A 12813-nucleotide genomic window follows, 5' to 3' on the forward strand; every position below is an offset into this window, starting at 1 on the left:
CATTGGTTCTTTTAATTTTTAATGTTCTCTCCCTGTTTGCTTATTTATTCTTGATCGTAAAAGTGTAAGCAGGTATTGGAAATGAGGAAGCCTTGCTATATCAAATCCTTTCTGTAAAAATATCCCTGAATTCCTGAAATCTCATGAGTTTGTCATCTCTCAGTTTGTGCAAAGCTTCTATTACAGAACCTTTGACAGAAATTCTAAATCACAAGAAAGCAGTAATGTAAAACTATTTTTATTGAAAATACATCTACAAAGTAATGTTTCTCAATCCACACTGGGTGCACATCAATGCAGAACCAGTGAGGTATGGGGAAGGGAATCTTTCTATAATACCTGATTTCCATAACAAACAAAGTTAGTATAAAAAAAGATCACATTCTTTGTGACACAATTCTTTTTTCTCAGCTGATGTCATAGAAAGACAGCCATTTACATTGTCTTTGCTATGTATTTCCAAACAAAATCTTCACAAAAAATTAAATTGTTATGCCATAAATTCTACTGTTAATGTTTATACACACATTCTGAATACAGTATCTATATAAAAATATCTCTAATTACATGTCAGAAAATGCCGGTCTATATCCTAGATTTGCATTCTGTTAGCAAAAAAAAAAAAAAAAAAAATCCCCCATTTTTGTTCTCTTTCAGTCAGAGATTCATTTAGAGCTTTGTTGGTTTGACTGCTCAATACTTTGTATTAAACCCTGCTCACTTCATTCACTGTAGAGTTCCTGCTCGTATTGTCTCGGTTACTCAACTGGAGAAGATGGGCAGGAGTTTTCAGTCCTTAAAAAAAATCAGTCTTGCCTGGGAAAAGATTTGCTTTTCAACCAGCATGCTGACATTTTCACAATAGTTATTGTACACCATGTTTATATTCATTTACTGACAGAACTAACATACTGAATGCTTTTTTTTTTTTGTGGCAACTGGGACATTGCAAGGGAATCCTTCATTTCTGCCATCAGAAGTTTTGGATAGGGAGCAATAGACAATCATTTTAATTAAAAAATCACTCAACACTATTGTGCCTGTTGATTAATATTTTTTCATCCCCCCAGTTGTAACTTCATTATAAAACTTTGCAGTTTAACCTCTATAATAAGACAAGGCAAAAAGGAAGAAATACATGATTTATATTTCTAGAAAATAGCTTCATCAAAGAATAATCTTGAATTGAACAAAAAAAGCCACAAGATTACAAGTGCATTGTTTCACTTTTTTCATTCTTTCAATATCTATTCCCTGAAAGAAACCTACAATATTGTGCTTTAAAATCCTTCTAATCAAAATTTCAACATTTATTATAGTATTTACTATGCCACAATTTATATATTTTTTCTATTAAAAACCACCTATTAATTGCACCTTCTAAGGGTATTATTTTTTCTTTTTGAGATGCTAGTGATAAACAAGGATTTCAAAATCTTGCATTGAAACAGGGAGCCTTTTTCTCCAGATGGAAAAATGTAAATCCATCTAATAGCTCTATAACTTACCAGTGGGATGACCAACATTTGGAAGTTTTCCAATCAGAAATCCTCCTGTTGGTCCCAGGGATCCAGAATTAGAATCTAATCCCTTTAGCATCTGAGCATCTCACCCATCTGCCCCTTCTCCAGAAGGGCACTTCTTTTTATTGTTATAAGTGTGTTTTAAGTAGATAATGGCATTGTTTGTGGGGTTTTTTTCCCCCAACAGGAGATGTTCTGTCTCTCTGGAGAAAAGAGACATTTTCCGTCCCAGACTCAATACAGCCCATGGCCTTTCTCCTGAAAACACACACATAGATTGTTCACCTGGGTCGTGATGTTGAAATTAAGGGGGCAAATCAAGGTTGGAAGTACACATATACATACATAAATGCTTGCAAGTCAGTAGAAGCTAACAGGGTATTTTTTTGCCAAGATCAGCTGAGGCTAATGCAAAAATCTCTGTCTAAATGAAATAACTTTATCAAATATTTCAATTCAGCTGACAAAAGTGCTGATGTCGGGTATTTTTTTAAATTTATGTATCTTTTTATCTTTTCAAATATTGTCCTTCTTTTTGTTGTCCTGCTAGTATTCGAACAACTAAAGAAAAAAACCCAAACAACAACCCAACAGAAAAAAAGGGAAAAAACCTGTTAATTTACTTAGCAGGATGCAGAAACCAAGTTAGAAGTATTGATTGTGTATTTATAAATGTTAGGAATTTTACAACTGGTATTTAAAAAAATAAAACCATTTTCAGGCTCTGTTAAGTGTTTTTACTTTCCAGTTCATAAAAAAAAAAAAGTGCAGAGGACTGAGCAACATATTCAGACTTCTGTTTTTTTTTAATTTAAATGACAATCTCTCTTTTTTTTTTTTTTTATCCCCAGTTAGCACATGTCTAGCAGGATCCATGTTGTTGCCTGTTAACTCTTTTTAAGTGGGAAGTCAACATACACCATGATCACTGCTAATTTGGAACATATTCTCATTAATTCTTTCTGGTGCAAGCGTAAAGGGAGAAATCAAGGAATAAGTGAACTTGGTGAATTCAAGATAAAAATGGCTGGAAAAAGTATGTCTTTTCCACTTTTGTAGTGTTGGAATCATGCTTTCTCTACTTTACATCTTGGTTTCACTATCTAATGGTTTCTCACTTTCATTTTCTTGTGAGATCAGTTGGTATGGTTTCTTCATTTCATTCTCCTCTATCACAGAATTACCCATTTCAGCATCCCTGTTCTTCAGCTCATGTCGCGATAAGTGTTCAACAATTCCTGCTCCAATGGAATCTCCCAAGACATTGGTAGTGGTACGGAGGCGATCCCTAAGGAGAAACAGAAAGTTACCTTTGATTTCACCATTTGTTCACTGAAGCCTGCAGACTAGCTCTTAAAATGGCCTTACATAGCTACTGATTCAGCTATTTTATGTATATTTATTTGACCTTTAATGCCATGATTTCTTCTATGGAAATTAACAAATATAATAGCATTTGGAGTCATAAAATGTGTTAATACTCTTGGCAACTTCCCAGCAAGAAATAGCTGTGTGATGAGTGCGACAAAAGGAACATATGGAAGGCGCTTCTTGGAGGCGTATGTGTACTCTGGTGTTTGAGTTTATATCCTCTGAACATTTAAGCCAGTAAGTAGCTTTTTAGGGTTGTTTTTCTCCTGACCATAAACTACGGTCAGTAATTTAGGGTGGAACTATGCTGAAATCCTTAAAATTAAACTACAACAATTTAGCCCTCTTAAAGGGCCCTGTCCAGAAGATGTAGAAAGCAGCTGGACAAGGAGTAACTGGCACTGTCACTTTGTGTCTACCTGCATAAGGCTGTGGGCATGTGGTTAGCTAACCATCTGAAGACATTAAGTTCTGGTAACAACATGGGCAACTTCTTGCAGGCATCACTTGAGAAGGCTGCAGGGTAAAAAGCCTTTAGAAAAGCTAACTTGTAAATGCAGGGTGAAAGAGAGGTTGGAGGAAACCACCTGCTTTTGATTTAGTCCCTGGACTTAAGGTGTTTCCCCATATACATAAAAGTGTCAGTCTTCTGCAGAGGAGTGGAAAATCTTGGGGGCAATACACTGTGGTAGCTGGATAAGAGAGTTTCACAACTGTTTTTCGTTAGCATGGGGTAGACATATAAACCTTCCCTAGATTAGTCAGCAGGGATGCAATGAACTGGGTTGGATCTGAACCAGCTCTGAGCCTGATTGATGGAAGGGTTTTCATCACCATCCTACAGAAAACAGAAGACTAAAGCAATTTTTTGCTAACTTAATTACAGTGTGCCTGGTACACCTTTCTTAGTACTTTAAAGATCCAGGTTTCTAAGTAACCCTTTTCATTAAGTAACACCCTCCACCATCTGCTCCAAGAAAATCCCTTAATTGCAAGAAATTGTGATTTATTTTTTTTTTAAACACTTCTTTCCAACAGCAAAAAGAAGTACACCATTGACTGCAGTATTGCTAGGATGTTCCTGGCAATTGCACTTCAAAATATGGTCCAAGACCTTAGTGACTCCATAAAAATACTTACAAGAACCAGTCCACTGCAATGATAAGAGTGATATCATCTGTAGGCAAACCTACTGATGTAAGCACAATGACCATGGTGACCAGTCCAGCTTGGGGAATGCCTGCAGCCCCAATACTGGCAGCTGTAGCTGTGATGCTGTGCAAAGAGACGGCAAGAGCAATTAATCAAGTTCCATAATAAAGTCTCCTTATCATCTGGCAAACATTAAAACCAGAAATGAAACAAGAAGGGATTTACTCAGTAGTAAATAAGATGAGTCTAGTCCCTTATCTGAACACTGCACAGCTGCAGGGGAGTGTGGATCTTAATCCAAAAATGTTTACACTAAATCTACACCAGAACCCTTGAAACGTGGGGGTTTTTAGGCGTTAAATCCCCTGCTGGATGCTAAGGGCCAGTCAAAAAACATTATGGCTACCTGCCCCCACCCACTGAGTAAACTCACACCACAAGCTCAAGCATGTTAAAAAAACAAGCTGAGGAGGTAATTTTGTCCTGGCAGATCTAATGCAAGAACTTTTATTCTCTGTCCATCTCACTGTACATATACTTCATGCCAGGTGAAGTATATGTCCTCCAGCAGTTGGCGTTCTGCCATCAGAAAACAGAAGCCTGCCAGAAACCCTGAATCATGCAGTCTAGTAACTTGACATAAATACGATTGTTCACACCTAGTTTAGGAAGAATTTGTTTTGTCAGGTTATTTGGCAGGAGCAGCTCTAGTACTAACGAATGTGGACGATTGCCTCAGAGCAGGAAGGCAGAGTTTTGCCATCTGTTGATGAATTTTGAATTATGCTGGAGGTTTTTATGGAGACAAGTACTTCTTAAAAATCTTCTACCTTCCCAGTTCTCCATATATGAACTTTAAGTGTTCCCAAGTGATAAATATGTGTCTCCCTGTCCTACAGTGTCCCTCTTTTGCCTTGCCAACATTTATTTCTTCTGCACGTGTACCCATCACCCTTTTCCCTCTAACTATTTGAGTAACATAAGGAAATTAATGCAGATCATTTATCATCGGGTGCTACTTAGTGGGTTGTTTACAGTTCTATTTCAAACATAAAGGCTTGTGTGCTTGAGAATGTACCTATCTTCTCCACCTGTATCAGCTGATGTAATAAAAGGCGTTACTGCTCCTTACGCAGCTTGCTCTACTTGTATCCTGTACTTTCAGGACTAGGAAAACAGTGCTTCTCCTAGCATTAGTACTCTGCTGCTTTATGCTATCGCTTTGTACAGCCATTATAAACTACATGATACTGATTGTAAGTCTACAGCTCTCAATAGCTGCATGAGTTCTTAAGAAACAAAATTTAAAAGTAATTAAAAACTGTTCTGGTTGCCTCTACTAAGTGTCATGTTACAGTTTTTTGAAGGTGTACTAATGGAGAGTATGTGCAGAAGATGTAAATCATTACAGCTATTCAGCTACTGTAGCAGTTCTTGGTTTTAGCTCTAAATGCTTTTGCTTAATCCCATATACAACAGCAAGGTGTCATTACAGAACACTTTTTTTATAAGATATAGGTAATGATTTCTGTACCTGATTGTGATAATCTGCCCAAAGTTCAGATCAAAGTTGTTAACCTGTGCAATGAAAATTGCAGCCAAAGCCTCATATAAAGCAGTTCCATCCATATTAATTGTAGCACCAACTGGGAGTACAAATCTTGTAACTCGTTTGTCCACTCCATTTATTTCTTCTAGACACTTGAATGTAACAGGTAGTGTGGCAGAACTAAAACAAAAAGAAAGAAGTTAATATACGATATAAATTCTACAAAAAGGGAATGAAAAGAGTGCCACACACTGTGATGACTAGGGATTGTTCTGTATGTCTTAGTTTTTATGTGATCTGGCAGAATATTTTTCTAAAAATGCAAAGGCCTTTAAACACTTCTAATGATGGAGATTCTCCTGATGCTCTTGGAATTTTTTCCAGTGGTTACTTACTGTCACTCTCTGTGCAAAACCTGGTCTGAATGTGTCTAATTTCAGTAATTTGTCATGAGATTTTACTGCTGGGCAGAAGAACCCTATTTCTCATTTTTCGTGTCATGGAGTTATTACTGAACCATCCCTACGCACTGTTTTCTCTAAGTTATATAAATTGAGCTATTGAAGCCTTCAGTAAACAGCATGTTTTCTCTTATTTATTTGCCAGTTCCCCTGGAAAGGGCATTTGACAGAGAGTTGCATTACTTCATCACTTGTGGGTTAACACCAGTAGGCAGCGAAGCACCACATAGCCGCTTAACTTACATGCCCTTATACCTTGAGTGAAAGGGGTAAAGAAGAAAGGAACACTAAAAATAAGCAGATGCAGGGGTTGATATTTGTGGGGGAAAAATAAAACGCTTAATAAGTGAATGATAAATGGAAGAAAAGAGAAAAAACTAGAATAGAACAAGTCATGCAAAGGCAATCACTTACAGTCTCCCACAGACAGATCAATGCCAGGTCAATTCCCTAGTAAAACGTGGCTAGCCTACCTAAAATCACCTCCTTTGCCTTTTGATTGCTGAGCATACTGTATATGGCATGGAATCTTCCTGGTTCTGTGCCCTGTCAATCTGTCACACACCCCTCAATCTACTCACTGAAGGGTCAAATGAGAAATAGAGAAGGCCTCAATGCTGTGTAAATACTGTTCAGCAATAGCTAGAAAATCAGTATGTGATCAATGTTTTGGTCACATGCCATTAGAAACTACCTGAAAATCTTAAAACATCAAGACTAAAGCACATGGATTCCAGCTGTATAGTTGGAATCACCAAACAGACTAATCTCTGCTTAGTGATTTTTATAGAAAATTGAGTTCAAGTCAGTATAATGAAAACAATTATCTCTATTGGAGAGCAGCAGAACAGAAATAAAGTGCTCAAGTGAAACCTTGAATAACCAATTACAATGAACGATTTTTTCTTAAATCAGTAATATTATAAAAAACACATGGCCTTAAAATACTGTATTATACCTGGAAGACGTTCCCAAAGCTGTGACTAATGCCTGGATTAAGCCTCCAATAAATACCCAAGGGTTCTTACGAGTGATCAGGAAGTAGAGAAGAGGTAGGACAATGACAGCATGAATTAGTAAACCGATGATAACTGTTACGGTATACATGGCAAGCTGACCACCGATCACACCCATATCTTCCATCTCAACAATTTTTCCAGCAATCAAGAAGAGGATTCCAAGTGGAGCATACCTTCAAATAATAAACAAAATCAGTATTGTACTAAAAGTAGAAATTCAGTCCCCCATAGAGACTTTTTATCTTTATACCGAAGCACAGTCATAGGATTTCACAGTTAGGATGTCTGTAATCATTCAGAAGCATTTCAAGAGTTTAACTTCTCACAGTTCAACCTGGATTAAACCACAGTGGTGAATGTTTCTGACAGGCTCCACTGGATTCGGAATCTGATAAGGATTTCAAGATGCATAGCATGCCTATCAGACATGTACGGAGATTGGGTCTCTTTGGAATTCAAATGTAATTTAAAAGCCAGTTTAGCCAATTCTGTTATAATTCTGTTTATATGAATGAAAGCTCAATAGACATACTTGTAGACTAGGCCATGCACCTAGTTCTGTCCTCTCACCAGTGCTGTTTCCCATGTTGTTGGGAAAACATCTGATAATTTCAATTTCAAGCTGCTTCTGGCCATACCCCATTTTATACGGTGGGGCACTTGATAAATACATAAGCGTGAAACCATCTGTATGACAGATTTTAGCTGCATTGCAAGACAGCAACCAATGTGGTATGATCTATTTTCTCCTGCGGGTAAGCACAACTATAGATGAAGAAAGAGACAGCGCTGAGCATAAAACCCTAATGTAATTCTGCTGCAGCTGGACATTTGGTACAGCTTTATATCTATAAATGCCCACTTGTCTATTCATACTAAGTTACCACAGAACAAAATTCACCCGGCATATCTCTATTGCATTTTTAAGCCATCAGATCCAACATTGCTCTCTAATTAACCTTCTTTCGACAAATAATGGTTCTTCGTCCCTGAAAAGACTTCATACCTAATAAGGGAAAAGGTGTTGAGTTTATTTACCTATTGAACACAATAAAGGAAGTAGGAAAATTATGTGTATGTTTAAGCAGTGCAGCTACAATGCAAGGACATACGCATACACTACCCAACTGCAGGAACCAGTTATGTTGGAAACTAATGATAACAAGGTCTTGCTGTGTAGAAATAAGATTATGGGAGAGATACGTTGGTTTCCTTTGGTAAAGTCAGATTAGGATATTAGGAAACTTTGATAGCACACTGTCGTGATTGTTATCTTTAGACACAGAATGGCTCAGTGTAAGTTTAGCAAGTTCTGCCACAGACCCTGATTTTTCTTATGTCTAAGGCTAAACACAATGAAAGAGTAGATTGTTGACATTGTACTGAACAAAATGTCAACGCTTTGTTGTGTGTCAACAAAATTGTTGACATACAGAATTACAGTTCTTGGGTTCATGTATGAAAAAAAGCCTGAGGTAGTTAAGATCTTCTTGTCTGATTTCCTGCCAAGCAGACTGTTGCTATCCAGTACCTGACTGTGATGAAAAAGTGTTATTAATAACTTAAAATGGAATTTATCAAAGAGGCACTTACCACATGATTAGAGCTACCAATCTCATGATTGCCTCATTAAGGCTATCAAAGAAGTCTTTTAGTGCTTGACCTTGCTCCCTCATGCTTCCAATCACCAGGCCAAAGCTTATTGAGAAAACCACCAAGCCAAGGGCATTCACTCCATTTACAGAACCTGGAACAGGAACTATTTCCTCTTTCAGCTGGGTGAGGGTTTCCATTGCTTCTGACACGTTGTTTATTATGGAAGCGACTGTGGAGGTGTCATTGGATGGAATACCTACTTTAAACATTCTCTTTTCATAGTTAGTTTTGAACTGTTAAAACAAAAATAATAGAAAGATAGGAATTCTGTGAATCATAGCAAACAAAGGAAAAAATCACACATTAAATTATTACTTACTGCTGTAGAACATTTGAGCTATTTGTGTAGTATTTGTTAGTAAAATGTCCTGCAAAGAAAACCTGACTTTCCTTAAAACAAAACAAACAAAAAAAAACATGTTAACTTCAAGAGCTAAATCTTCACCTTCAGTTTCCATAACTCACTTTCTCATGAGTATGTCAAAATTGAAGATGCAGATTTGTTGTGCTCATGAGTTTTGTGACAAAAGTATTGCTTCTTAGTTTGCATTTTTATAAATTGGTATTTTTCCCAACAACTTATTTACATCTGTCAAATAAAGGAGTCTTTTTTGGCTAGTCAGAATATTTTATATGCTCTGGAGTTTATTTTTTCCTCTTTTTTGAATTATAAAAAACTAGATTGAAAGTAACTCAAATATAATATACCTCTGTTTTCCTTTGCTATGGAAAAGCCATTAGTTTTCTATGATTTGCAGTAACAAATCATCACTTTTCTTAACTAAGAATGGGTTCTACCTTAAATGGTTCTATTGTGGAGTGGGTAAATCAACTTCAAAATCTCAATATGCTCCTAAACATCTACTCTGAAAAACAGCCCTTCACTGCCTAATGATTTTCTAAAGGAAAATTTTCATTTTCAATATTTCTATCTCGGCTTAAAAAGCCCTGCAGTCTGTCCTGACTAAATTCTATTGAACCCAAGGAATACTAAGGATCATTAGTAAAATGTTTCTAATGTACCTCAGGATACTAAATGGCCTATTAAAGCAATGGGATGCTGGTGTCAAGGTAATTCAGCAACTTTGAATTTTTATTCTTTAGGGCCTGCTGACAAAAGACAAATATTAAGTCGAGGAGCTGTGGTATTATTAGTAATATCTAGAGACTGTTGCACACTGCAGTAGTATTTGAGTGACATGAGTACTTATGACCAAGATGAGAAACCTGAATATCAGCATCTATCAACCCTGATGTAATTTTCTGTTATTTTTCATACTTGAATAGTTTTATGCACTCCTTCCACATATTTGGCATATCCAAAAGCTTTAAGTCTTTCAAACTTTCAACTAAAACTTGTTTACAGGAGATTTATGGAAAGTTTCTGAATAAGATGTAGAAGAACAAATATCTATGGAGGTTGGATATTCTTGAGTTTTAAATGAAATGCGTCAAGATTTGGGCTGTGGTTAGAGGAAACTGCTGAGCTGCTTGATCATTTGGTTGACACAAAAAGGCCCAGTTCCACTCCCTTACCCACTCATATCCAATATATGATGATTTCCCCTCTGTGTCACCTTTTGTGAGACAATAGAGTTATTACAGTGGAAATGGAAATTTTCTAGAAGTTCTCACTAAAGGGTATTCAATTCAGTCCTGACAGCAATGCTAAAATACTGCTTAACACTATACATACAACACTTCCAATTCTTCTAATTTCCATTACTGTTTTTCAGGAGAAAAAAAAAATCAGGTAAAAATTCCTTAAGGTGAATATCTGATAGTAGGAATTATGCTGGACTTGTGGCATACAGGTCAGACTAACGTAAAAAAGCAAGCTAATGAAGACTGGAATTAAAGCCTAATTTCCACTAAATTTCCTATTTATTTCCTAATTCCCCTAGCACATCATAACTGATGATGTCCTGATTTTCCTCCATTACCCTCAGGTCCTTCTTTCATTCCTGCCTATTTGACTAGGTCAAAAGAAACATGTGATAGGCTGTGTTAGATGACACATCTAACTGCTGCCTGGCTGGTTAGATGCTGCCTGTTGGAACAGGCCATGAGCTAAGTCAGAGGTGTCCTTCTTTCAGTTGGCAGCAAAGACTTGATTTATCTGAGAATTGCCCCCCTCATATCAAATTAGGCTGGAATTAGCCTTTGGCTCAGAAGTTACGACAGAACAATTTGGACAGCTACAGGGGAGAAAGCACAATCAGTGAAGTTCCTTACCTTTAAAAACCCCAGTTAGAAAACAATTTAGGTTGTAAAAAGCATATATCTTCTTTTTAGTGCTGATTCTGGAATTCTGGCCCTGCACAAAGATGCCTTTCGTTCTTTATTTGTTAGGTCTCCTTCTAATACAGATTTTAGGACCTCACTTAGCAAAGTCCATTTCAGCTAGTAGATGGATACACACATATGCAGATCTTATCTGCTGACTCACCCCGCTGGTCAGACTAAAGTATTCAGACACTTTGGAATGGAGAGCCACCCTGCAGGATGACGTGGATAGTCTGGAAGAGTGAGGCAACAAGAATCTTATAAAGTTCAGCAAGCACACATGTAAGGTCTTACACCTCGCTAAACACAGTCCAAGAGTGAAGCGCAGGCTGGGATGTACTCAGCTAGGGAGCAGCTCTGTGGGGTCCTGGTGAACAGCAAGCTCAGTAAAAGTGAACAGTGTGATGCTGCTGCAGCAAAGAAAGCCAAAAGGATGCTGGGTTACATCAACAAAGGCATCATCAACAGAGATAAAGAAGTCATTATCCCACTCTACTCAGCACTTGTGAGGCCATACCTGGCTTACTGTATTCAGTTTTAGTCCCAAATGCACAAAACAGATGCAGACAGGATAGAAAGGGTCCAAAGAAAGGCCACAAAGATGACCAAAAGACTGGGCAGACTTTGGTGTGAGGACAGGCTGGGAGAGCTGGGCTTGCTCAGCACTGGGAAAAGAAAGTTCAGGGAGACCTTACCACCATGTTCCAGTGTCTAAAGGATGCCGAAAAAGAAGATGGAGACTTCCTTTTTTTCAAGGAGTCACATGGAAAAGTAGAGGGGTAAGGGATACAAGTTAATCCTGGGAAGATTCTAATTGGACACAAGTGGGAAATTTTTCATGATGAGAACAATCAGCCATTGGCATGAATAACCTCCCTGGGGAAGTGGTGGTCTCCCCAGCATGAGGCACTTTCAAGATTTAGCTGATGGGGTGCTGGGCCATCTAGTCTAGACAACGCTTCTGCCAGGAAAGGTTGGACTAGATGATCCTTGCTGTCCCTTCCAGCCTGGTGTCCTATTATAGCTAAATGAGGTTAAAGATAACTCTCTGTGTCTGTCTCCTTATGCCAAATGTAGTCAATCAAATGTCATGAGAAGTTTCTTGGTGAAGCAAAAGAATTTAAGTAAAGCCAAATATGGAAAATGCAAAGGAGATATATACTAAGGAAAAGGTGTAGGTTAAGCTTTATTCCTGTTAGTGTTTTTTCAGATGGCACTAAAGACTACATACAAGACTGCTTGCTCACCACCAAAGGAATGGTGAAAGCCAACATTTTATAGGAAGTGACAATGGAAGACCACTTTTAAGATGATAGACGATTACAAAGGTTTTGAAATAGACGAGGTAATAGCAGAGTTGGCTATTGCTGCTCTGAAGAGAAACTGGCAATAAGAGATTATTTTATGAGCTTTTATGAGATTCCTACTTTCAGTCAGATCTGTCTTGGTGGGTATCAGTTCTTAGCTGTTTGTGTAGCTCTTTAAAATGAACTGTAATCAAGTTAGCCCATTATGAAATAGACAACGTAATTATTGCATAATAGAATGAATTAGTTGTTTACACTTTATTATTATTTTGTTTTCATTAGTGGTACAAGAAACCCACAGTCATTTGACTTCAATGTATCGCATGACTTTTTAAGAAGCCACATTATAACACGGCAGTAGCACATTTCAGTGGTTAACTTGCAGACCAGGTAATTGCATGGGTAACTCCTCTGAAAACTCATAATTTACTGACAGTACTGTGAGATGGTGTAATTAGCACTGTGTACTAAGTCGCTAAGTCTATATGA

The 12813-nt window shown here is 37.5% G+C and overlaps 1 protein-coding gene across 1 annotated transcript in view; it reads right to left on the minus strand.

Annotated features, from left to right (window-relative positions):
* Positions 1-222: 222 nt before the first annotated feature.
* Positions 223-12813, minus strand: part of SLC1A3 (solute carrier family 1 member 3) — a 63037-nt gene continuing 50446 nt past the window's right edge. Inside the window, exons 6-10 of the mRNA XM_061358889.1 lie at positions 8669-8964; positions 7015-7248; positions 5581-5775; positions 4035-4169; positions 223-2811 (exon numbers count right to left, since the gene is read on the minus strand). Of these exons, the coding sequence (XP_061214873.1) occupies positions 2607-2811; positions 4035-4169; positions 5581-5775; positions 7015-7248; positions 8669-8964 (1065 nt within the window). The 3' untranslated portion in view covers positions 223-2606. The remainder of the gene's footprint in view (positions 2812-4034; positions 4170-5580; positions 5776-7014; positions 7249-8668; positions 8965-12813) is intronic.

Source organism: Neopsephotus bourkii, unplaced genomic scaffold, assembly GCF_033783945.1.
Source record: "Neopsephotus bourkii isolate Nb327-2 ecotype Australia unplaced genomic scaffold, CSIRO-AGI_Nbou_v1 NB_952, whole genome shotgun sequence".
NCBI classification, from domain to species: Eukaryota; Metazoa; Chordata; class Aves; order Psittaciformes; family Psittacidae; genus Neopsephotus; species Neopsephotus bourkii.